Source organism: Rhynchophorus ferrugineus, unplaced genomic scaffold, assembly GCF_030347505.1.
Source record: "Rhynchophorus ferrugineus isolate W39M unplaced genomic scaffold, kcgeb_rfMv2 rfM10, whole genome shotgun sequence".
Classification (NCBI taxonomy): domain Eukaryota; kingdom Metazoa; phylum Arthropoda; class Insecta; order Coleoptera; family Curculionidae; genus Rhynchophorus; species Rhynchophorus ferrugineus.
This window is the reverse complement of record NW_027472589.1, coordinates 8,578,713-8,606,162: the sequence shown is the minus strand read 5'-3', so window position 1 is coordinate 8,606,162 and position 27,450 is coordinate 8,578,713. Positions and strand designations below refer to the sequence as shown.

The window sequence follows — 27,450 nt, the reverse complement described above, 5'->3', positions numbered from 1 at the left end:
TTGATGATGTTACTTTTGGATCTAGGCTGCTTTATGGACTGTTATTTTTCAAAGGTGTTGTATGCCAGTTAAAAAACTCTTTTCTGCTTTGTCAAAACTAAAATGGACTGTAAATTATATTCCTGAAACCATTACTTCAAAATTAACATTTTTGTATCTAAAAGAATTTTAGAAAAAAATATTTAAGTTAACAGACAGTTCCTTGTTTCAGTCTTTCAATACAGGATACAAACATATCAATTGTAGTTGATAATAATGATAATAATGGGTTAATTTAGTTTTAATACAACCACTAATTTAGTAAAAGGTTAATATTTTACTACCGGTAATAATTCCATGTAAAAATGGTTTCCTTTTTATGTCGTTGATACATTTAGATATCCAGTATGTCAGTTTACATGAAGACCTACTTTCTTATTTTCCCATTTATCATTCCGTAATGATGCCAATAGCTTAAATAATTCTTTAAATATTTAATATCTCTCTTTATCAATCAGCTGCTCGAGCGATTCCTTGCTTTACAGATCAAAACCATCACTATTAAAATGCCAACAATACTTTCCAAACATTTAATAAGCTCAAATTCTACTGAAATAAAATTACCTACTCATGTTTAAATTTATTTCATGTCAGCGAAACACTATCTGGCTATCTAATAACTAGCTAGCTAACTGAAAACTAACATGGGGGCAAGAAAATTATTAAAAATGGTGAAAAAATTATGATCTTCACGGTTATATAAAACAACGACATATACGAAAATTAGGCTAAAATTGTTTACGTCATTGATAAAGATTAAACTCCCAAAATGTTTGTATTTTGGGAGGAGAAACGAAAATCCATAATAAAGTGCTTTAAAATTCATAGTTTTAAGATCATCGTATAATATAAAAACTAAGTATTATACAAATATTATTATATCATCATTTGATTTAGCGTAAAATTCTCTACAACCCCAAAGATGTTCATTAACCTGCGATTATTATAGCAGAAGGGACAGCAAAAGAATTGAAAATAGAATAGAGAATAGCAAAAAGTCGCTAATTCTCATAACTATATATAACAGGTCAATTGAAAGTCACCGGCCTACTATAATAAACACATTTTTTTGGTAAAATTGGTTTTTTTGATTCAACATAATTCCCTTCAAGGGTAATGCACTGATTATAGCGACGCTCCAACTTTTCGATACCATTTTTGTAGTACGATTTGTACTTTGCTTCAAAATAGGCCTTAGTTTCGGCGATCACCTCTTCATTCGACTAACATTTCTTTCCAGCGGGCATTCTTTTGAGATCTGAGAACAGGAAATAGTCGCTGGGGGTCAGGTCTGGATAATACGGCAGATGAGGAGGCAATTCGAAGCCCAATTCATGGATTTTTGCAATAGTTTTCACTGACTTGTGACACGGTGCATTGTGTTGGTAAGGCGGCACTTACTTTTTCTTCAAATGCGGCCGTTTTTCGTCGATTTCGTCATTCAAACGGTCCAATAACGCTATGTAATAGTCGCTGTTGACTCTCCTTTTTCAATAAAAATTATTCCATGCGCATCCCAAAATACAGACGCCATAACCTTCCAGCCGAATGTTGCGTTTATCCACGCTTTGGAGCGAGTTCATCGTGTGCAGTCCACTCGGATGACTGTCGAATGGATTTTTTTCATGTTTGTCACATATGTTTTTTTTTTCATGTTTCATCCATTGTCACAAACAAAAACTCGGATTTATTATGCTTAATCATCTTCAAACACTGCTCCGAATCATCTACTCATCGTTGTTTTTGTTCAAAAGTGAGCTCGGGCGGTACCCACTTTGCACAGAGCTTTCTCATACCCAAATATTCGTGACTGACATGATGTCCGCGTTCAGTTTATATCTTTAGAGTATTTGATATTTCATTCAATTTCAGTTTACGATAATTTAAAATCATTTTCCACTGCGTTCACCGTCTTCGGTGCTTATTTCACCATGTCTAAACTTAGTATACCAATCCTTGATGGTCGGTTTTCCTGGGACAGTATCTGGAAATTCGGCATCAAGCCAAGTTTTTGCTTCAACTGCATTTTTTCCTTTCAAAAAGCAATATTTTATCAACAGGCGAAATTCGTTTTTAACCATTTTTTTCACAATAACAAAAGTTGCTTCACTCAAAATGCTATAATTCACAACCTAATGATCTGACAGCCGTCAAATTTATACACGCATCTTTTGAGGATTAGGGCTATCTAAAACCATATGGATTTAATTCTAGTAGCACCATCTACGTGTCAGGCCGGGGCCTTTTTAATTGACCTGTTATATGGAAAAAGTCTCAATCTGTTTTTGCCTCACGGATAAGGATATAACTCTCAGAATATGTGTATTTTGGAGCGAGAGAAATGAAAATCCATGCTAAATTGATTTAAATTTTATAGATTTTATGATATATGATATAAACTGAAATCTACTAATTTAAAAACACACATTTGAAGTGTTAAGTTGTGTATGAACGCTAAACGAAGTGTTCGAAAATGATTTTACTACCATTCGATTTAGCGTACAATTCTAGACAATCCCTATAATTGTCGTAAAATCATGATTATTTAAACAAAAAATACAGTAAGAAAATTGAAAACAAAAACATTTTTAGAACTGTATACATGAGGAAAGTCCAATCATTTTGTTCGTCAATTTAATACTGAGAAAAAAAATTAAACTCTCCTTTCTCTCATATTATAGTAATGAAATAGATTTCAAATATGCGACACATTAAAAGTATACTAATTTTAGAAAATATAATCTTTATTGTATAAATTAGGCTATTAAAAATTATTATACATTTTTAGTAGACTGAAATGGTTAATGTTTCTGTTTAGATAGTTAAATACACATAATAATTAAGAAATTAATTTCAGTTCTGGGAATGATCGTTCGATGTCTTTTGCGAGAACTAACCCCAAAACTAATACCAAGACAACTTTCCATATCCAAGCGCCGGTACCACTTTTATAGGTACCCAGGTACCACCATCGTGCGTGCAGATTCACGCTACATTTCGTACCGTACTTGCACTCACGTTTCGCTTATCTTTCTGTCGTTACCGTGTCCAATGTTACTAGTAAAAACGCCCAAATTCGATTCATATCGACCATTGACAGTCAGCTGGTGGTACCATCCAAATGAGCACGGTGTTAGTCTAATGTATGTGTTGCAAATTAATCTTCGCGCGAAAAGTATGTGACTGACTACACGAGTGCACACTACGGCCTACTTTATCCGTACATTTTTTCCGGCCTTGTCCGTAAGTAATAACATTTCTGTCAATAAATAAAGAATTTTATGAAATATTCTAGAAATAGTTTTCTCCTTTGCACGAAGGTAATAATCCACTTACATTAATCAAAAAGAAATTGCGTTAAGTCCACCTCATAAACTAAAACAAAATATTGCTCATTTACAATTTATTTTCATTTAAAATCTATACTGTTTATAAAACTAATTAATCAATTTGCTCAATTAATCAATCTATTTACTTCCGATAATTATGCAAATTATTACTGTTTCAAATCATGAAATTTCTTTTTCAATAATTTCTAATAATCAGTTAGAAATAGTCTTCTATATTTTTTGTACATTAAAATAATTATCATTAATTTGCATTTTATTTACAATTCATTGTAATTACTTTATTAACTCGCATAGATTTAAACCATATTGTTAATAAAATTGATGAATACATTCTTCCAACAGGATTTTGTTGATGATTTTACATTTATTCCAACCTATAAACAAGTGCATCGATTTTTCTGGTCACAATTATAATAATGAATTTTGGAATTTGCACAGTTTAGTTATAATATTTTTATAGTATTTGTTTTCAAACTATTAGTTTCTAGTAATTTCCAACAAATTAAGAAAATACTCTATCTATATTCATCAGTTAGAACTAGTCTTCAATTCTCTTGATATTAAAATAAAAATTGTTAATTTACGATTTATTTACAATTCGTTATAATTATTATATTAACTGCCACAATAATAACGCATTTTTTTAATTAGCTAGTTTTGTTTCACTGTTTTTATTAATAATTTAATAGATTTAATTTAAAATTACATAGCAATTGTCACTAAAAATTATTGAATTATTCTTATTACAATAACATAATATGTTCACGTTTTGCTACATTTATTTCGAATTAACATTGACTGAGTCACTAAATTATTTTGATGTAATACAATTTTAATATTACTATGTTATAATGTTAACCAACACTAGAAATAGGCATATTATATTTACTTTTATACAGGTTAAACTCGATTTTATCTTAATATGTGTTATTTTAGCAATATTTCCACGTATAGCTGTATATGTTTGCAATGTTTATACAAGATATTCAGTATGAAATCATGTAGTTTTTATTTAGTGCGAGGTTCTATTAGTGTTTAATAATTTTCCATTAGGTAGTTTTAATTTAAATCAAACTGATTCTCTACATAATATTTTCTGATAGTGAAAACTGAAAATCTATTTAAATCAATAATTATATCGAAAGTTTTTAATATAAATTAATGTAATATACATATAAATAGATTATATATTAGTATTTTGGATAAAAAACTGATACAAAAGAATTTTGACCATGTTAAAAAATATCTTTATTGAGATTAAAATTATAATTTATTATAGATAGTTTGAGCAATATTGTTTATTTATGTTTATACAAAGTATATATTGTGCGTATTTATCTAATGTACGGTTCATAAAAAATATTTCATGATTCTTTTCAAATTTATTGTTTCCGTAATCTGATTCTGTGATTATTTCTGTTTAACAATTAAAATTATATAATAAGTATTTCTTCACATTGTTAGTTATGTTATTCTTAATACAATAGTGGTTCTTGTGTAATATGGTGCATAATTTACCTGCATATTGCCGAGAAATCGTCGCATATACGTTTATAAATTCATATTTCAGTCAAAAAAGTGTACGGGGTAATGAATGGTTAAAACATTTAGTTGCTCAAAGAAGTATATAATTAGTTAAATATTTTTGTAAAATTTCTAGACCTTTTTTTATCATTAGAATGACACATCTTTATTATCAAAATATACATTACGGTTTCATTTGAGTTAAATATTTTTCTCCAAAGTCACCACTAATGTCTTACACTACCACGTAGCACCACCACAAATCACCTTCTATTCACATTCGTAGAGAGTATAGAGAGCTATATTTTCATGAAAAAATACTTTGTTAACATTTAATTTTTAATAACGTTTTGTTCAAATGTCAGAAAACATGACATAAACTGATCCTAATTATTCATCTATATTATATTAAATTGTTTTTCAAACTTTCTAACAGAACATGACACTATCAATGCTGTTAAATGCTTGTCCATAAAAATTATTCCTATTACTAACCTATTACTTAACTAATACAGCTGCAATTCGCTTTTGTATTTTTGTACCAAAAAGAAACCATGGACAAAAAGGTTTATCAGCATTTTATCTAACATGTCTAAAATGTCTAAACATTTTTTCGTTATTATTTGTACAAATAAACATACAGTAACAATTTTTAAAATGTTAAAAGGTTTGAAGCTTAAACACTGAAATATTATATAGATGTTCGTCTGGCTGAAACAGAATCCTTATTATTTTGAAACAAATTGAAAGTGATGGTATTAAAACTGCTATTATTAAAAGTTTAATGATTTAGTTCAATAAAAATTTAATAGGTACTGATAAGTTGACATTTAAACATCATATGGTGATCATATACCATGGCAAAAGAACAAAAACTTATTAACAATGTTAGTATATTTTCTTATTTTTCGAGTGAATATCCAATCCAACATTGCTCTTGGGAAATTTGATTAATAACCCCGAATAATTTTTATAATAACCACATTATACTAAGAGCTTTTTTTATTATGCACGTGCAGAATTAGTGAAAAGACGACAAGCAATTTTATGTCATTTCTCTTAGTATTTTCATTTTGTTTAGAGTAGTGAATTATTAATATCGTAATGAATGGTGAATAAATGATAATAAGAGAGCTTTCATAAAAATATGCCGGAAGTTCATTTAATAATATTACATTATTTTTTACGTTATTAGAGACCCTGAAAAATGTTTAAATGGGATGGGAATGAATATATATATAAACCTGAAATATCCTATCAGTCATTATGTAATAATATTTACAAATAAATACATTCAATTACACATAATAGATTCAGATCATGGCATTTTCACAAAAGGAATACATTTATATTCGACAATTGTCGTAATTTTTCCGAGTAATTAACCATAAAACTATTATTTTCCATCTATTTCCATCGTTTGCAAATAGAACGATTTTCTAAACAACAGGGTGATTATATATACACACCTAAAAATGGTTTGCAATTTAAAAGTTTCAATGCATAACAATTCAATGCACATAAAGTGGGGCAAAAGTAACGATACTATTTTGATTACCTATAACTTTGCTCTAAGAAAAGATAAGTAAGTTTGGTTTCCATAGAAAGTTTACATGGTCCTTATATTTTTTTGTGCTATAATTTAAAAATTATATCGGCTAAATGGTAACCGGGATCGCTATGTAACTTTCGATTCTCTTTAAGGTATTTTTCATGACGTTCTGCAACATCTGATGCTGAATTTCTTTAATTTCGTGACGAATATTTGTTTTTAAGATTTTGAATCGTTTGGGGCTTATTCACATAAACTTTTGATTTTAAAAAACCCCATAAGAAAAAGTCTGGTGCTGTTAAATCCGATCTTGCTTGCCATGCTAAATCGCCACTTCGCGAAATTAGTCTTCATGAAAAATGTCTTTCAATAATTGAATTTTTGAACGAACTGTGTGTACTGTGGCCCAATCACGCCACATGTCCCACCACATGTTCTCTAGTCCTTGCTCTTCAATTTTAGGCACAAGAAACTTTTGAATCATGTCTTTGTACCGTTCAGCAGTCACAGTAACAGCAACGCCTTGGTAATTTTCAAAAAAATAAAGACCAATGATGTTTCCAGCATGAATACCACACCATATAGTTGTGTCTAGTGGATGCAATGATGTTTCATGAATTAATTGAGGATTCTGTGTTCCCCAAAACCTGTTCTGTTTATTGACGTGGCCACTGAGAAGAAAATGGACTTCATCGCACATTATCAATTTAGACGAAAAATCTTCAATTTCACCAGGCAGCCTTAGGATTGCATTACTGTACTCAACTCGTTAATGAGGATCTCTCGGTAGAAATTTTTAGACTAATTGAATTTTGTACGTGAAAATTCTCAAATCAGTTTTCATAACTCGGCTTAAACTGCGTGCAGAAATGTGTAATTGGGAACCACGTCTCCGAATTAATGTTTCTGGAGACTCTGCACCAGGCGCACCAAATCCACATTTTCAGCGTTACGAGACGTCTATTTTCTTCCAGAAGAGGTTTGTCTGCTGCCGTACCGTACTGTCGAAAATTCGCATGTAAACGATAAATGGTTTTGTGAGGCATTGGACGATTAGGATATTTTTGACGCAATTTCCGCTTTGTGGCAATAATGGGACGATTATTTTCAATAAATATTGTCACTATTTTTGCTGATTCTTGTAGCGTATATTTATCCACAATAAAATTTGGACATCTACACAAAACAATGGTTATAGCGCGCAATCTAATGGTAGCCTGTTTTTTTGCCCCACCTGTTAGATAGCATCTATAATACATTTTCTAAAGAATTTATCCTTTTTATTGTCATCTGTCTCGGCTTGATATATTGTCTATCACTCTTTGGATCCAGATTTTTTATATGTAGTTGAAAAATAGTTAGAATATTTGGTTGAAAAATATAGTTATAGGAACAGGAATATATCTTTTGAAGCATCAGGATTTCAAGCCTCTTGATTTATTTCAAGGAGATGTAGCGAAGAAGTAGGATTTGCAGGCTGGCATTCCTGAAACAAGTCTTCTAACATCCACGGAAATAGCGAAAGTGTATCTATTCTGATCTGAACTAACTGGGTTAACTTAATGGCATTAGATCTTATATTAAACATTAAAGCCTTTGTCAGTCTAATAATATATTCTTTCTGATTTTTTTTGATTTTTTTTTAATTCTTATAACTATCATAATAAGCTGTGTTAGACAGTGATTAAATAGCACAAGCATTATAATGTCGATGGGACCAAACTTTTTAAAAAAAGTTACTTTGCAAGGCTCTTCAATTTTTCTGTTCGCGGAATAGAACGAATATTCCTAGATATAAAAATTGAACAAAAATCTCAACATTAGTTGTAAAATTCCAACAATTATCATATATTATTCTTTTGGTTAATATTATGAAATAATTTGAGAAGAGCTATTAATCAGAAGGTGCTAAATATGACAAGTTGATGTTTGACGATTGTTTTTTTTTAATTATATGAGCAGGTGTATCATCTTTAAATAATTTAAATCCTTTGTAAAGTCGTACTGGAATGTGTTTTTATACTATTGCTGACAATATTTTATACTATTCCGCACCATCGTGAATACAACTTGCTCACTGGAAAGATATCAATAATCCTGAAATGTTGACATACTCTTGTGAAACGATTTGTAAAGAATATTACTCTTGTTGAATAGATAGTGCTTTTATAATATCTCGACTTTATATATTTGAAGAAATTATTCGAATATTAAACGTAATATTGCTATGATGTTATAATTAAGATAAACTCTTTCAAGGATTTAGATAGTTTCGTTTCTAAGGACTAATAATAGCCAAAGGCTGACAAATTTAAAAATACCACTATAAATTTGTATAATGGCCTTCTTCAACATAAAAGTGCCAATATACTGCAGATTAAGTTACATTTGCTAGAAAGTCACAACTCTCTCAAGTTTATGGATACTGTGAGTTTAACAAAATTTATAGATAAATATTTAAAAAAACTAATAGAAATTGGTGAAAAAAAATATATATAATAGAAATCAGCTTTAATGCTTAAAGAGAGATAATCTTTCATTAAATATAAAAGAATTGATATATAATATAGGAGATATTATTACTAGAATACAAATAACGAGAAGAGTTGTTGGTGTACGTTAATTATTTTTGAATTTTGTTTTACTAGATTGTTTTTTAACAGGAACATTTATATTGAATATATTTCGTTAGGACAAACAACGCTATCACTTAATCAAAATGGTAGTTTACAAATCAGATACACACATAATAATATCGGTTCCAAGTATTATAAAATATTAAATATACCATAGCTCTAATACTAGCGACTAGGGTTTTCAGTATATAACGATGTTATTTATACTCATTAGTGTTGTGTTTCGTTAAGTAACGTTCGAATAGCAGGTCCGAAAATCAAAACATAATTTCTGTTTCGAAAGTATAATTATTTTGCTGCGGATGATATTGGACGTCTAACCATAAATATTGATATATAAACTGTTAAATCTTGATGTTTCTGGGCTAAAAATTATCATCCGTTATCAATTTTTCATCGTTAGTATCGACATCTCAAAAACCTTTTCTTTCTTGTTTTTAAAGCAACAGTTCAACCAAGAATAATTGTGGCTCAATATCCTCAAGCTCCAGTTCGTACGACATCCAATTTTGATGATAAATAATAATGTTTTATGTGAAAAATAAATGTTTTATTTATATTTTTAATGCTATTAATGTCTTATGTTTGAAAATTGTCCTGCAATCATTTCATTTAACATAAATACTGGAAGGTTCTAATTGTTTAGCATCAAGCTTCTTTGAATCATCAGAACGTTCCTCTTTTAGGTTCACCACTTTTTCTATATTTCATCGAAGTATTTAACACGACTTTCAACATCAGAATAGTGACGCGAAGTTTCGTATATTAATTATATCTATTTAGTGTATTTAAATCACAATATCAAATATTCTAATATAAAGCAGTTAATAAATATTGAATAGAAGAATGTTAAAAAATGTGACAAAAATTGAAGAAGTCCCTTGAAGTAAAATAGAAATGTATTATTTATGTTATGTTTTCGTATAAATGAGGATACAAGGTGTTTTTGTTAAAGCTTTGACTTGTTAAAATCTAACTTTAAGCCATTAGACAATGTTTTATTTATATTTTAAATGCTATTAATGCTTTATATTTGAAAATTGTTCTGCAATCATTTCATTTAACATAAATACTGGGGAGTTCTAATTCTTTAATGTATTCTTTTATATAACTGGATTTTCTTCGAGTGGGTAGGCATTGAAATTCATTATCTTATAACTTTTTGATCCTCCATACCGTTTTTTGACTTTAATATCAAAACCAGAAACTTTAAGCTATTAGATCCTATATCAACAATTCAGATATAATACAATATAAGACAATACAATCAATATACAGTTGTTCACATTAATACCTGGTATTTCAATAGACATTTCTGATTGTAGGACATGTAATCACAATAATATTCTATGTTAGTTAATTATTGTTCTGTATATACATATACATCTTCGGACTTTGGAGTGAAATGAGGGAGTCATGTTTCATCCATAGTCACATATCGACGCAAAAACTCGGGTTTATTACGCTTGATCATCTTCTAACACTACCCCGAATCATCAACTCGTCATTGTTTTTGGTCGCGCGGCATAGAGCTTTCTCATACCCAAATATTCGTGAATGATATGATGTACACGTTCAGTTTATATCCTTAGAGTATTTGCTATTTCATTAAATATCTGTCCTCTGCGTTCACCGTCTTCGGTGCTCACTTCACCACGTCTAAACTTAGCATACCATTCCTTGACGGTTGATTTTCCTGGGCAGTGTCCGGAAACTCGGCATCAGGCCAAATTGTTGCTTCAACTGTATTTTTTCTCTTCAAAAAGCAATATTTTATCAACACGCGAAATTCCTTTTTATCCATTTTTTTCACAATAACAAGAGTTGCTTCACTCAAAATCCTATAATTCACAAACTAATGATCCGACAGCTGTCAAAATTTACACGTATCTTTTGAGGGTTAGATCTAACTAAAAACTATATGGATTTAATTCTAGTAGCGCCACCTGTGTGTCAGGTCGGGGACTTTTCAATTGACCCGTTATCTTGCTAAAACCTTGTAATAGTTTAATAACCTTGTAATCTTAGTTTAATAGTTATAAGTCAGAAGATGCAGAAACACAATGAATTATTTCTATTCTGTATAAACCTGTTAACATATCTTTAAAAATAAATTATGGTTTGGAAGTACATTTTAAAAATCATCATGTTATTAAGGATCAATGTTTTCTTCAACAGTGCTAATCAATGACATATAATGATATGTTATTGCTAAAATGTTTCAATCAATAAGGTCTAATTAATAACACAAACACTCACAAGGTTTGGAAAACAACCAATTAACCCATAAGTATGGCTCAGGAGAATTTTAAATACCGAAAAAAATTACACAATAAACCTGATTCTGAAGGATCCTAACAAGCTAAGTAATTACCTTTTTGTCTATTTAATTGTCATAAATACCGTATGGTTAAAGTTACTTTTCCAGATTAGCTTGATATGATGACAAATAAATTGAGGCAATTGACTGAGGTTTCTATAAATTATGTAACTAGCTTTTGTTTGAGACTGAATAAAATGTCTGTGTATCATTGTACAGGTTTCATGGTCCGTTAGTTGAAGAAATTGCCCATTACAAACCTGCACTATTAAGTTACATCACATATAACACATCGGCTGAAATGTCCCCGGTCTGGCCTATACACAAGTTATTACTTATAATAAAAAATTAAAATATATTTCAAACTACGAACCATTAAAAAGTTCTCAATATTTCGATCAATCTCAGGTATTGATTACTTTTATGCAAGAAAAATTTTATTCTGGAGAGACTTCAGATTCAGAAGTTTCTTAATAAATGCTGCACGGTTGTACATTTATGTTTGTAATGAGGGTTTGGAATCCTCCTTAAGTAGTAGGTTCAGTCCAGATAAATGCTAGTTGGTAAAAAATATACTCTAAATTTTCACAAATGTTCTGATGCGCATGTCTCAATAATTTACTTTAGTCAATTGTTATGATGAGTATCAATGTTTTCGATAAAATATTCGTATAATACCAATATACTAAAAGTAATATACTGTTAATATATATGTAGTCTGGCTCATAGTTGATTATTCTTTAGAATAGTAAAACATTATTGCACATAAAAGCTTTTTCAATAATATTTCTTGCTATTGAAATAGAATATAGAAGACTATAGTTTAAAGCAATAAGGGAATTAAGGGTTTGGCATTATTTGATTGATATATATATATATATATATATATATATATATATATATATATATATACATACATATATATACATTTATTAAATATTATCTACTTCTTTAGATAAGAGAATATAATCGATAACATATAATTGTATTAAAAGTTTTCATAACCGGTCATAATTAAATATAAACATGACCCCCTCCTTTACCTTTGAGGTAGTTTTTAGATGCTTTTCTCTGTCTTTCCAATGCTTTCTAACTGACACTTAACGTTATTGCAAACTATACTCGCAGCTGTAATGTTCACTCATTTGTCTTCGGCATTAAGATGTAAGATTAAGATGTGATGCCATGTACTCACTTACTTATCGAAGTTGTTACAATCGATATTGTAAGTTTCAATAAGCAAACGATGTTTTAACACCCTCTCCATTGGCTTGAATTGTAAAAAACGTTGTACAGTAATTCAATATCTTAACCAAAATTCAATAGTTTTGGAAACATCTTGATTACATGTACAGAGTACTAAGTTTTAGATAACCAGGTTTACTTACTAAGTTTTCTAATACGTCTACTACGCCAAATACTGAGTTTAGCAAAAACGAATCCATTATTTTTCCAATAGATGGCGTTAATGAAATGTATCTGAAATTTATTGATCTAAAAGTTCGACCGGTTTACACTGGATCAATTTAAAAAGCTGACATTTTCTACTAAAAGAGCTTATATGATAATTGTATGATAAGCTCACTCAAACTTAGGTTAAAGATGGATACTAGCAAAGAGAAAACACGCTATATTTCACGCTACAGCATTTCTTTGATAAGTCGGTCGTTTTGGTTTCGTCGAATCTATTCCGGTTATCTCGATGTCAAAGACGAGCAATTGTTGAAAGAGTGAATAACATTATAGAAATAGCCGAGTACGACCATCACATAAGCGATGTTTCTATTTCCTAGAAGCTAAACATTATACAAAACATAGCTGAAATCATTTAGAAATGACTGACCAGGGAAAAAAACAAAATAATGCTGGATGTTTTGGTACCACCTGAATTAAATTAAAAAACTTCAATAGCTGAATTTTGAATGTGAATCGATCGTACATCGATGCAAAACGGAATGGTGACCAAGCAAGCATGTACGACCAGTAAGCTTTTGCTATTCATTTAGTGGAATTGACAAGAAATTACGTACTCTGAGTTGATCTACTATGGTCAAACCCTTAATTCGAATCTGTACTATAAACAATTTAGTTATCTTAAGGAAGTAATCACCAAGAAGCAGACAATTTTGACCATTTGAACAGGAATTGTGTTCCATCAATACAGCACCAAGCCACATACATCGAAATCGCCTCTCCAGAAGCTTTGGTATCTTGATCGAAAGGCTTTTGTACTACCCCTTATTCCCCCTACAGTTATTTACAGCTTTTTAGTGATAGGTATAAGGGATTTTATGAATGAGGGATCAAGAAGACAAAACATATCGATGCGTTTTTAAAGATAGAGATTATTTAAAAATTACCGATAAAGCATAATTACATCTGCAAATATATGAGAATACCTCTTCTTGTTCACTTATTTATATAACATTTACCACAAACATAATTTGTTCGCAGTAAAATATGATGTTTGTTTTTTATATCGTAGTGTTTATTTTACAAAGTAGGTTCCGAGAATAAGCTCTCCACCACTTGCCCGTTCGGATAAGTATCGGAAATTTTGTGTTACATAACCACACATTTGTTCAGAGAGACATAACATGAAATCGGCTTTGTTCTTATACTCACAATATACAATGATACAATTTAAATAAAAATTGCATAAACATTATTTCATTATATAGTAAAATGGTCATTATATCAGAGTGACATGAATACTCTAGCATCAGCACAATGTTTCCGTGATTTTAAAACTAAACATAAAATTATCGGCTGTAGCATCAAGGTCTAGGTAGACTGAAAACGATCATAAAGGTAACTGTTAAGAAAATAAATTACTTCTATATAAAGAACGAGTCATCTCTCTACGACCACCTTGTTTCAGTCGTCTGGTACTACCTGCTGGTGTACTATTATGGTATGAGATATGTGAAAATTGTGAAAATAGTAATTAGACAGGTGTTTCAGTAAGAGTTTGTTTGTTTGATAGTACGTAGTAATATAATATTTAATTTTGCTAAATATAAATAAATAAACCATCTACGAAAACATATTAATTTTACATACTTTGTTCAAAAGATATATGAAAAAGTAGATTTTTAACATGGCAATTTTAACAGAAATCTTAGAGCATGGAGAAACATTAAAAATGAAGATATGGCATTGGAAGTAAAGCTATATAATTATAAATATTTAAGGTCAATCCACTGTTCAACAGTTTATTTATAGAAACGGTCAATGTTTTTAATATAAACACGTTACTTATATGAGTTGAATGAAAGGAAATAAAAACTGTTTGCGAAATGCTGTTTGAAAGGGAAAAAAGAAATGGTTTCTTGAATCGGTTTGTTGCCGCTGGACGCTGTCAATGACAATTAAGGTGTTTGAATCAGGCTAAAAGGAGAAATTGCCAAAACAGTTAAATATAACAGGTCCATTTTGCGGCCCGGCATTTTGTATCTTTCTATAATCTGTTAGAATGTTTTACTTTTTTGGAATGTGTCAAAATTTTAAGCAACTAATATATTTAGAGAGTGTAAATTTTTCTAGAAAATTCTTGAACTCGTAAATAAATGAGTAAACGTTTCGATATATGTAAGGTTGAAGTGTTCCAAATGCGACGGCAAATGTAAATGGAATTCTCCGCATTTCTGTCCAAGTTCGTATTAAAAATGAAGTTTTTCGATTAAGATGCAGTAAACAGTCGGTGGTACAGTGGATGAGCAGACCAAGAAACACAAATTACAGTGATTTAGTCATGTTTTTCACCTCATATTGCCAAAATCGACCTTAAAGACCTCGAAAGTTAAGACTATTTACAGTACGCGAGGACGGAAACTTGTAAGAGTGCTCGTTATTTGGAGTTCTTTGAAGTGCTTTAAATTTACAATGCATATGATGATAGATCATCATCATCAGACTAGAAATTAAAAAAAGGTACGAATGTAATTTAACATTCACACTGTTATCACCTTCTACTTGTTTTTCAAATATTTACTTATAACTAAAAACAGTATTTATGTAATCTTACAAGTATTAGTCATCTTGACTAAGGTTAATTAATGATTGAAACAGCAACTTCTTATTTACGCAATTTTTTTGGCGAAAAATACGTCATATTTAATAGTCGCTGGATTTTGGTTTTTGGTCTTTGGTTTTGATTTATTTATTAATACAAGTTTCCACAATTTCGATAAGATTTGTGTGTAATCTTCGTAGAGTTTATTGAAATTACGGTAAAACATTTCATAGGCTTCTTTGTTGTAGCAACATAATTTTTGTTTCTGAAGATGATGTAATTGTGCTGATTTTTCTGTGTTAAAACCTGTTTGGAACTTCCTTAGGGATTCTGTGTATCTTTCTGTTATTTTAATGTTATAAACTACGTTTAATTTTATCTGGTTCCTGTATATTTTTTTAGTTTTAACTGTAATTAAACTATGTTACTTATTATATTAAATATAAAATCATATATTTTTACAAAAAGAATAAGCTCATTAGCAGCACATGCCTATATTTTGAGCGTATGTTTTACCGTGCGACTGGTACGGCCCATACCATCAAACCCGTAGGGCTATGATCTATTTCAAGTGATGACAATTGCTTATATATTGGTTTATAATAAAATACGAACAGATTTCAGAGAACACCATTCAGTATCCAGTATTGTTAGTGCCTGGGTGAGTCCAACATATCACCATTATGGTGGTAATAGTCTCTCGAAATTTGGGTGATAAGGACAATCACTAAGATGATCATTAAGTCTCTGACAACAAGCTTTGAAAAACTGGAATTTCGATATTCTAAAGCTAAGGAAGGATTTTCCAATTCCAGTTTACCGGAATATGCAGAGAACCCTAGCAGTTCTGGTTGTTAGGCCATCAAAGGCCGACCGAATTTGCTGAAAGTATGCCTTGGAATTTCGAAATTCTTAAGTTCATTTCTTTCATTCATAGTCTTTGTTTTGATGGGGCGATTGTTTCAAACTTTCGTTTTTGTTTAGATTAAAATGCAAACAGATCTGAATTTTAACAGAAACACTACTGTGGATTCAATACGTCACCACTTCTTATTCTTGAAATAAATTTGTTTAAGTAAAATAAAAGTATGCATTAATTCTTAAACCAATCACAAATAAATATAATATCTATATGTAATACAATGCATATTTATATATAATGTTCACGTCTATAAATCCATCGAATTTCGTTGATAACAATGTGTTGTCATTTGCATTGTGAGGTCAACCATGTCCTAATTGTTATGACGAGTTTGCTCAAGTAAATTTTTAATTATTTTAGAAAGTTAATGCTACGAACCAAAAATTCCGACAACCTCGTTCTACTGGGACATGGGAATTTTTGCGTATGTTTCAGTTCTTGGTTGCGAAATCGTCACTTTTGATATGTATAATAAGAATCATCGAATATTATACAACTCGAAGTTCAAACATGATAATTATGATTATAATATACCGTAAGCTGATAACATACATATCAATGCCTCGCTACCGTAACATTCCAGAATGTTGGTCATGATTTCCCATTAATTCGTCATTATATACAGGTACGCAGCGTTTTACATAATCGCTAAAAAAACTTTTGAAGCAATTCACTTGATTTATGTAGTTTATTGTTGTGTGGAAAACGACCGAGCAATAAAAGATAAGCACGTAGGTACCAGTGATTATCGGTTTCGTTTGTTTTCAGCAATGCAGCATTCAAAAGAGTAATATAACGAACAATATATCGATCAAAAAAAGGACTATAAACTACATTCAAGGATAATTTTCATTTATGATAGTTCAAATTTAAATTGGGTGTTATTCTGAGTAAAAGAAGCTTAAGACAAACATTTTTCGAACAATATATATTGATTGACTCTTATTTCCAATTTCGGGTTTATTACACTATAGACGTCTCACTTATTTTATTTTATCTTCTTAGCTATACCAGAACACTTGTTTCCATTAGTCATCAATTCAATTCATGGTTTTTCAACCAAGCTTGCGTGTTATTTGAGTTCTAGGGTTTCTTACTGAAATCCAACATATACTCGTATGTATTTCATCTGTTGACATCTGAATGTTAACTTGTATGCCAATAATAAAGAAAAACGCTTTTTATTGATTATATTCTGATTAATTTTTCAATAAAGGATGTTGTTCTTCTAGGCTTACTTTTCCTAACTTAATTTAGTTGTTAAAGTGATTATAAATTGCATTCAAGGAGAATGTTCATTTATGACAGTTCAAGTTTATATTGGATGTTATTCTAATTAACATAAACTTAAGACAAAAAATAAAATATTTCGAACAATCATGACTTCAATTACTTCAATTTCTCGATTATTACTATATGGACATCTGATTTATTTGCTTTATCTTATTAACTTTATCACAACACTTGTTTTCATTGATCATCATTTGAGTTTTTGTTCTTTCACATACCAATTCTACAGTTTCTAAAGTGAAACCCAGCATATATTTTGTCTTTCGAATTTATCCCTAATTTTTCAATAAAAACTATTGTTTTCTAGGCTTTCTTTTTTTAATATAATTTAGTTGTTTTAATTGTTACATTTTTTCAATTATATTAAACTTCTTCCAGTATCTTAATCTTTCGCATCAATCATCCTTTATGGAGACATCTGGTGAATATATTACGTCCAATCAACAGGTCCGAATGTCCCAAGATATAACGATGTGATATGTTATCTTTTGATCACGTGCTACTAAAATGGTCATATATGGAGACATCTGGTGAATATATTACGCCCAATCAACAGTTCTAAATATCCCAAGATACAACGATGTAATATGTTATCTTTTGATCACGTGCTGCTAAAATGGTTAATGATTAATTAAGATGTTAAACGATCAATACATCTGACATTGCTAATGGAAGATTAAGCATTTTTAATCTGCTTGAAATCTAAATCTGCTCTGGATCTTTCTACGCAATGATGTATAAAGAATACTAAAATACTACAGTGGTTCTGTAAAAAAATAATTAATTAATAATTAATTATAATAAACATAAACGGTTGCTTTGTGTGGACGAAATGTGTAAATGCATCTATAAGATAGTAGAGAAAAGCGAGTTCACTAAAAACAAGAAGAGTGACCTCTAAGAGAAAATGTTATTGTTGGTGAAGCCAATGTGTCAATGAAAGCCAAAGCTGATGAATATATATTTGATGATATATATTCTTATGACATATCCTAAGCCAACTAATGAAAACTTTAAAATGTATAACTGTAGAATATATTCAATCAATTTGGTTTGAAAATTAATTGATTTTTTAGCGACGAGAAAATGTTTAGCACATAAATGAACAAAATTCGAAAATAATAGAAAATAATATGCTTTCTATATCAACAATAGAACTTTTAAACACATAAATTTCAACACACAGTCATCAGATTCATAACATAAATATTAAAGAGTTGAATTAAAACTGTTAGATCCGGCTGCGGATATTTACGAAAGATTTAAGCGATAAAGAGTGACCGAAATACTCTAAAAATGAAACCTGAAGAGGTTTTTATACGTGGAAGAAATTTTCTGGCTTTTTAACGATACAACAGCGAATTTTAAAGAAACTGCGAAAAATATGTAGGGAAGCTTTAAAGTGTGGCCATAAAGTTGCAGTTTCTCCAGTCATCTGGATATATTTTCTGAGAATCTAGGTAGTAGTAGTAAGAAACAGAGATAACTTCCACTAAATGTAGAAAAGGGACCGTCACTTAATGGCAGGTTACTGCTTATGGTTTTCCAACATATATATATATATATATATATATATATATATATATATATATATATATATATATATATATATATATTATATATATATATATATATATAACACATAATGAAAATATATCTCGTCGTGCTATAGAACAAGTGCATATTTTTATATATATATATATTATTCAACAAAACTATTAGTAATAATTTGATATTTAAAAAAATTATTATTAATATTTTCATATTTACGGCTTTTTAAAAAAATACAATTTGGAAATAGCTTGCGAAAATCCAGAACCCATTCATAGTTAACAAACAATTCGTACATTTGGAGTAAAAAAAAACATTGTTGACCAATGCAATAAATGACAAATAAATGACTTAGTTTTTCTCTGTTCTAGGTAAATACTTCGACATACTGTGACAATGATGGCATTTCTGACATTAACAAAAAAACGTAAATATAAAACCCAAAAATACTGTATTTCACCAACGCCTGTTTGGATTTCCACTTTCAGCAGTTATTCCTATCAGAGCCCTAACATGGGTGATGCTTTTTACCTGCACCTACGTCCTCTACATGCTCAGGATCAATCTGTCGATTATCCTGCTGGCCATGGTCAAAAGCAGGAGCACCAACTCCAGTACAAAAGCTATACCAGAGTGTCTGCTGCAAAACTCGAACTACTCCATAGGAAGGAATGACAGTTCTATGGGGATCAGTCCGCACATAGCAGTTATAGTACATAAATTGTCGTTCCGGAAGTGGTGCACCTATTTATTTTAGATTTTCTCGATTTGCAGGAGGGCGTGCAGTACGACTGGTCCCCGCAGTTGCAGGGCCTGATATTAGGCGCGTATTTTTGGGGATTCGTCGTTGCCGGTATTCCGGCCGCCGCCATAGCGGAGAAATACGGGCCCCGAAAGACGGTCGCCATTTCCTTTCTGGTCAGCACGGTAATGACGCTATTAGGACCGTTGCTCTCATCCATTCACCCTAATTTACTAATAGCCAGTAGATTCGTCATAGGATTGTTCGGGGTAAGTTAATGTTACGGTAATTTGTTAATATGATGTGATAAGGATTACTAATATTCGCTATTTATTATACAAGGACTTGAGTTAGTGCTGACAATTTTTTTGAATTCCACCAGGAAAATATAGCACGTGTAAAATACAAATTTTGAGCCTCCATAAGTAACGAGTATCGATCCGTTGATAAAGTCATTGATATTGCAATTTCTGGTCTTCTTCGGCATTTTGTCAGTTGGCCAGCTTTTATTATTTTTATTATCTAGTTTATATTAGTTCTTATTAAAAGTATTTTTAGATTAAAATGGGTTTAATCAGCAAGTATAGCAATTTTTATTCAACATAATTCCCTTCAATGGTGATAGACTGATTATAGCGACCCTGCAACTTTTCGATATCACTTTTGTAGTATGATTTGACCTTTGTTTCAAAATAGGCCTTCAACCCTTCATTCGACTAAAATCCCTTCCCAGCGAGCATTCTTTGGAGATCTGAGAACAGGAAATAGTCGCTGGTGTCCGGATCTGGAGAATAAGGTGGATGAAGAAGCAATTCGAAGCCAAATTCATGGATTTTTGCTATCGTTTTCAATGACTTGTGACTCGATGCATTGTCTTGGAGAAGTAACACTTCCTTTTTCTTCAAATGCGGCCGTTTTTTCGGCGATTTCGTCATTCAAACGGTATTACGCTATGTAATAGTCACTGTTGATGGTCCTTCCTATTTTAAGGTAGTCAATGAAAATTATTCCATGCGCATCCCCAAATACAGACGCCATAACCTTTCCAACCGACTGTTGCGTTTTCCCACGCTTTGAAGCGGGTTCATCGTGTGCAGTTTACTCGGATGACTGTCGATTGAACGTCGGATCGAAATGGTGGAGCCAAGTTTCATCCATTGTCACATATCGACGCAACAACTCGGGTTTATTACGCTTGATAATCTTCAAATACTGCTCAGAATCATCAACTCGTCGTTGTTTGTGGTAAAAAGTGAGCTCGCGCGCATTTTGCACAGAGCTTTCTCATATCCAAATATTCGTGAATGATATGATGTACACGTTCAGTTGATATCTTTAGAGTGTCTGCTATTTTATTCAGTTTCAATTTACGGTCATTCAAAATAATTTAGTGGATTCTTTTAATGTTCGTCGATAACAATCTCTTTTTGGCGTCCACTGCGTTCATCCTAGTCGGTGCTCATTTCACGACGTCTAACTTAGCATACCAATCCTTGATAGCTGATTTTCCTGGAGCAGGGTCCGGAAACTCGGTATCAAGCCAAGTTTCTTGCTTCAACTGTATTTTTTCTCTTCAAAAAGCAATATTTTATCTGGCCAAATTCCGTTTTTATCCATTTTTCTCACAATAACAAAAGTTGCTTTACTCAAAATGCTATAATTTACAAACTAATAATCCGACAGCTGTCAAATTTATACACGTATCTTTTGAAGGGTAGCGCTAACTAAAAAACATATGGATTTAATTCAAGTAGCGCCATCTATGTGTCCGCGGATTTTTCAATTGACCTGTTATATGCATAACACGTAATGAAAATCTATCTCGTCAGCGCTATGGAACAAGTGCATATTTTTTCCCCTCAATTTTTTTTGAATAATATAGAGGAATAAATTAATTAGAACAACTTTCCCAACTGACATTAAGTGATATAGCGTAAACTGGTAATTCCCATCCGGTTATTAATATCGAATTATTACGATTTAATTGAGACATATACGGATAAGATTCCAAGAATACTCGTTAACCCAGTTTGTGATCGAAAAACCGGACTAGTCTATTGCAGTTACTTCTGTAATTGTCACTTATTTGCTTGTGTTTTTTCGTTTGAGGTTTAAGGACCTCTTGCACCTTATTTTGGAAGTATTTCAACATTTCGGAAATAAGTGTTCGATAAAAAATGGCGCAACAAGTTTCGTTTTTCTATTTTTGAATTGATCATCAAATGACTAATAGAGGTGTAGGAAAAGTCTTAACAATGAAATATTAAGATTCAACAACAACTAAACAATGACAACAATGAAATATTGAGATTTGCACTTTCAAATGGTTTTATTACAACAAAATAGCATAATTTGGTTTGTCAGTTTACCAGTATAAATGAACTTTCTACATGTGGATTTACAACAATAATGGTCACGTTAAATGGGAGAAAACAGGAATAATTTGAGCCCGATACTTTCTTCAAGTTTCAATGGAATCAGTGAACTATATATTCTTTAACAAGGAAATTCAAGCAGTCGTTATGTGGTGAATCACAGCTACTATTCTTTGAGGGTTCACATCATGATATATAAAATTTGATCAGACAACTTGGAGAAAGTAGCAATCTAGAAATGGTGAAATCAATTCATTAGTTTTAAAATATGCAGAATGATGACGCACAATATCAACTATGAGCTTTGATGAGATATCTTGATGTATGCGTCCAACATGAGCAATGAATGATAGAGTCACATTACACGATTCTAGGTCTTTTGTTGCAAAATTGGTAAATATATGGAAATGCATAAATTGAAACTCCTAACATTCTACCCACATTTCTCAAGAATATCCCAAAAAATTCAACGAAAAAGTAGCGTCTACAAATACAAAATTAAATTTGCAAAAATTACTTCTTATTGTTATTTATTTGTTGTTTATAGGTTCGTCATTCTTCATAGAAACACCTCTGTTAGTCTTAAAGAATTATGTGAGGTATAATGAAAGTGCTGCTTGAAAAATAGGAAAAAATAGTATTTATAAAAAAGTTTTTTATTATTATTTGTTCATTGTATTAGTTCGTAATTCCTTAAAGAAACACATGATAGCCGTGGTAAAAGGTAATTTAAATAAAAATTATACACGAAACATCATTTAGAGACTGTAGTTAACCTTTATACAGAGTGTAGAGGAATCCCTAAGCCCTAAAGACACGAAACACACGCAAAATAATGTTTTGAATTGTGGGTCCTTAATAATTTAACACAAAATAAGACACCTGGCGTCCAAATAATTTGGTCGGAACCTTTGCTACTCTTCAAAAATTATTTATGATATAATGAAACTATTACTAGAAAAATACGAAAAAGTAGTGTCTATAAATATAAAATTAAAGTTATAAAAATTGATTCTTATTGTTATTTGATCATTGTATGGATCTGTGATTATTTATAGTAACACATCTGAGCCGGAGTAAAAGGTAATTTAAATAAAAATTATACACGAAACATTATCTAGAGACTGTAATTAAACCTTATACAGAGTGTAGAAGAATCCCTAAGCCCTAAAGACACGAAACACACGCAAAATAATATTTTGAATTGTGGGTTCTTAATAATTTAACACAAAATAAGACACCTGGCGTCCAAATAATTTGGTCGGAACCTTTGCTACTCTTCAAAAATTATTTATGATATAATGAAACTATTACTAGAAAAATACGAAAAAGTAGTGTCTATAAATATAAAATTAAAGTTATAAAAATTGATTCTTATTGTTATTTGATCATTGTATGGATCTGTGATTATTTATAGTAACACATCTGAGCCGTAGTAAAAGGTAATTTAAATAAAAATTATACACGAAACATTATCTAGAGACTGTAATTAAACCTTATACAGAGTGTAGAAGAATCCCTAAGCCCTAAAGACACGAAACACACGCAAAATAATATTTTGAATTGTGGGTTCTTAATAATTTAACACAAAATAAGACACCTGGCGTCCAAATAATTTGGTCGGAACCTTTGCTACTCTTCAAAAATTATTTATGATATAATGAAACTGTTACTAGAAAAATACGAAAAAGTAGTGTCTATAAATATAAAATTAAAGTTGTAAAAATTTATTCTTATTGTTATTTGATCATTGTATGGGTCTGTGATTATTTATAGAAACACATCTGAGCCGTAGTAAAAGGTAATTTAAATAAAAATTATACACGAAACATCATCTAGAGACTGTAATTAAACTTTATACAGAATGTAAAGGAATCCCTAAGCCCTAAAGACACGAAACACACGCAAAATAATGTTTTGAATTGTCGGTTCTTAATAATTGAACACAAACAAAACTCCCGGCGTCGGAATAATTTAATAAAGCCAACCAGCGCGCCGACGGAGTTTCGCGCCCGACTCCCCGCCGACCATAAGATCCCGCTCCGGGCATTTCTTGCTGCCTCTCCAGCCGGAATACCGTTTGATATATATACCCGCTCCCCGCGTTTTTGCCCGCCGGGGCCCACAAATTACCCCACGTCATCCCCTCCGGTCAACACGCCCTTAATCGCGGAACAAAAAGCCTACCCGCAAGGTACGCGCTCGGTCTTTGATTTTGATCGACGTCGCGGCGTTGAGGAGGGCGGGGGGGCTAAGACGGAGGGGTACCGTCGTCGTCTTGTTCGATATTTCATAAATGCGAAAGCGTTGCTCCGTTTTTTTCCTCCTTCGCTCTAAACCAGGTTTGAATTTTTCAGGCGGTGACCTACCCGGCGATACACTGTTTGATTTCGAAGTGGGCGCCGCCCTCCGAGAAGGGGAAGTTCATTAGCGCCACCTTGGGGGGCTCGTTGGGGACCGTGGTTACTTGGCCTTTGTTAGGTAAGTTTTAAGTGTTATATTTTTTATAATATTTATGGGAATATTTCAAGGTAATTCGGTAAAATTTAATGATTTTTTGTCACTTTTCATTCACTATTTTTTGTATATTTTTTTTTGTAATTATAATCGTAGGAAACAATTTCTTAACAATGAAAGCTTCTCTGGGACTGAACACGCAAGACACATTTTATTATTATCCTTAATGGCTGAACAACCTGTGCAGTCCTAAATCTAACACTAAAGTCTATATCGTAACATAGCTCTTCACTAACTCTTCATTAGTATACTGTCATTCACATTAACTAGTTGGCAGGTACAATAGGGTATAATGATAGCCTTTTGAAGTACTTAATACTATATCACGCTAGATCACTTCATTAGCGATACAGTACGAAGATATAAGGATAAGGGTTTTTTTTCTAAGTCTTAGTTTAGTTTCTAGTCCAAGCTTTCTTTAATCAAGAATGTGCTTATTCCAAGCTACAAGTACAGAGTTTTGTACGCTGTACTCTTCAATTACTACTTTTCCGCATCGATGGGGTACACGCTTGTAGAGCACCATATCGACGATTTCAAAGAAGTTAAAGAATAGCTCCATCAACGTCTTACAAGAAAAAAAGACGAAACTGTTCGTTTACAATAGCATCCATAAATTACCCGAATGTTTGACAAGGTGTATAGAATCAAATAGCGTATTCCTTGATTAAATATTTTTTAACTAACCAGTATAAATAACCGTTGTGTTTTCTTTGCCGAAAAAAAAGGAAGGAATTACCGATATACCTAGAAAAAGGTACGGCTGTTGTTGGAGAACCATAAAAATAAATCGAGATCTTTTCATTCTTATTACAAACAATAATAGCTCTCGATAGAAAAAAGCCCTTTTAGACCAATGAGTGATAATGATAAGATACAGTAGATCAGGAAATGGACTGTGTTTTCATCTTTCTCTTCCTAAAATAACGTGGAAAGAGAAAACATAATAATATTACCATCGGAATCTATTAAATTTCTGGTATTTAAATCATAACAAAGAGTTAAGGCAATTTCGCAATGCCTAATTATTAATAGCCAGAGCTGGCCCATTAACACTTAATTACTACAATCACGGTATTTTATGTTTTAAATAACTCAAAAGCATTGTATATTTTAAGTACTGATTTTATATACTATATAAATCAAGTAAACATTATGTTAAATATGTGAAGGTCGTCAGACAAACTAATTCTATAAAAAATTAGCATCGGGGCTTTTCCCCTTTATCACAGAATTTTCCATTTATATATGTGCGTATTTTATTTATGTATGCCGCATTCTATGACATATACAAGGCAAAAACACATTATATTCATTATTCATAAATATATGCATACGCAATTATAACATAAATCCATTTTAAAAGAAAATTTAATATGTTTTGAAAAATGATTTTTATTCATTATATAAATAATATTTATACAAATAAAGAATAATAGTTCTGGTATTAACACATTATATAACATCATATTTTACCTAAAAGAATACGAACATTAATAGACAATGAACCGTGTTAAATTCAAAATATATTAGATCACTGAAAGCTGCGATACTAACAGGTCAATTGAAAAGTCCTCGGCCTACCATAGTAAAACGTATTTTTTGGTAAAATTAGCTTATTTATTCAACAACATTCCCTTGAGGGTGATACACTGATTATAGTGACCCTCCAACTACTCGATATAATTTTTGTAGTACGATTTGGCCTTCGCTTCAAAATAGGCCTCAGTTTTGGTGATCACCTCTTCATTCCAACGAGCATTCTTGAAAGATCCGAGAACAGGAAGTAGTCGACTACTACCTTTCCGCATCGATGCGCTACACGCTTATAGAGCAGCACATCGACGATTTCAAAGAAGTTAAAGAATAGCTCCATCAACGTCTTACAAGAAAAAAAGACGAAACTATTTATTTACAATAGCATCCATAAATTACCTGAATGTTTGACAAAGTGTATAGAACCAAAGTTCGTATTCCTTGATTAAATATCATTTAACTAACCAGTATAAATAACCGTTGTGTTTTCTTTGCCGAAAAAAAAAACAAGGAATTACCGATATACCTAAAAAAAGGTACGGCTGTTGTTGGACATTAAGTGCATCCTAAAATACAGACGCCATAACATTGTAGCCGACTGTTGCGTTTTCCCACGCTTTGGAGCGGGTTCATAGTGTGTAGACCACTTGGATGACGCCGATTGGACTTCGAAGTGAAATGATTGTCATATATCGATCCAAAAGCATCTTCAAACACTCCTACGAATCATCAATTTGTCGTTGTTGTGGTCAAACGTGAGCTGCGCTGCACAGAGCTTTCTCATACCCAAATATTCGTGAATGATATGATGTACATGTTCAGTTGATATCTTTAGAGTCTCTGTAATTTCATTCAGTTTTAATTTACGGTCATTAAAAATTATTTTGTGGATTTTTTAAATGTTTTCGTTGGAAACAGCCTTTTGGGGGTCCACTGCGTTCACCGTCTTCGGTGCTGATTTCACCACATCTAAACTTAGCATACCAATCCTTGTTGGTTGATTTTCATGAGGCAGTGTCTCATGAAAAGGCAAAAGTTGCTTCACTCAAAATACTATAATTCACAAACTAATGATCCGACA

The 27,450-nt window shown here is 31.4% G+C and overlaps 1 protein-coding gene across 3 annotated transcripts in view; it reads left to right on the top strand.

The window, feature by feature from the left end:
* The first annotated feature begins 3,046 nt into the window (after positions 1-3,046).
* The window catches only part of LOC143204197 (sialin), a 29,345-nt gene continuing 4,941 nt past the window's right edge, over positions 3,047-27,450 (top strand). The window contains exons 1-5 of one of the 3 annotated variants that reach the window (XM_076416685.1): positions 3,047-3,282; positions 19,571-19,626; positions 19,691-19,911; positions 19,974-20,210; positions 24,674-24,797. In XM_076416685.1, the coding sequence (XP_076272800.1) occupies positions 19,596-19,626; positions 19,691-19,911; positions 19,974-20,210; positions 24,674-24,797 (613 nt within the window). In that variant the 5' untranslated portion in view covers positions 3,047-3,282; positions 19,571-19,595. Of the gene's footprint in view, positions 3,283-14,343; positions 14,407-19,570; positions 19,627-19,687; positions 19,912-19,973; positions 20,211-24,673; positions 24,798-27,450 lie in introns of those variants that run through there. The other 2 variants (XM_076416683.1, XM_076416684.1) reach the window with 2 other exon arrangements.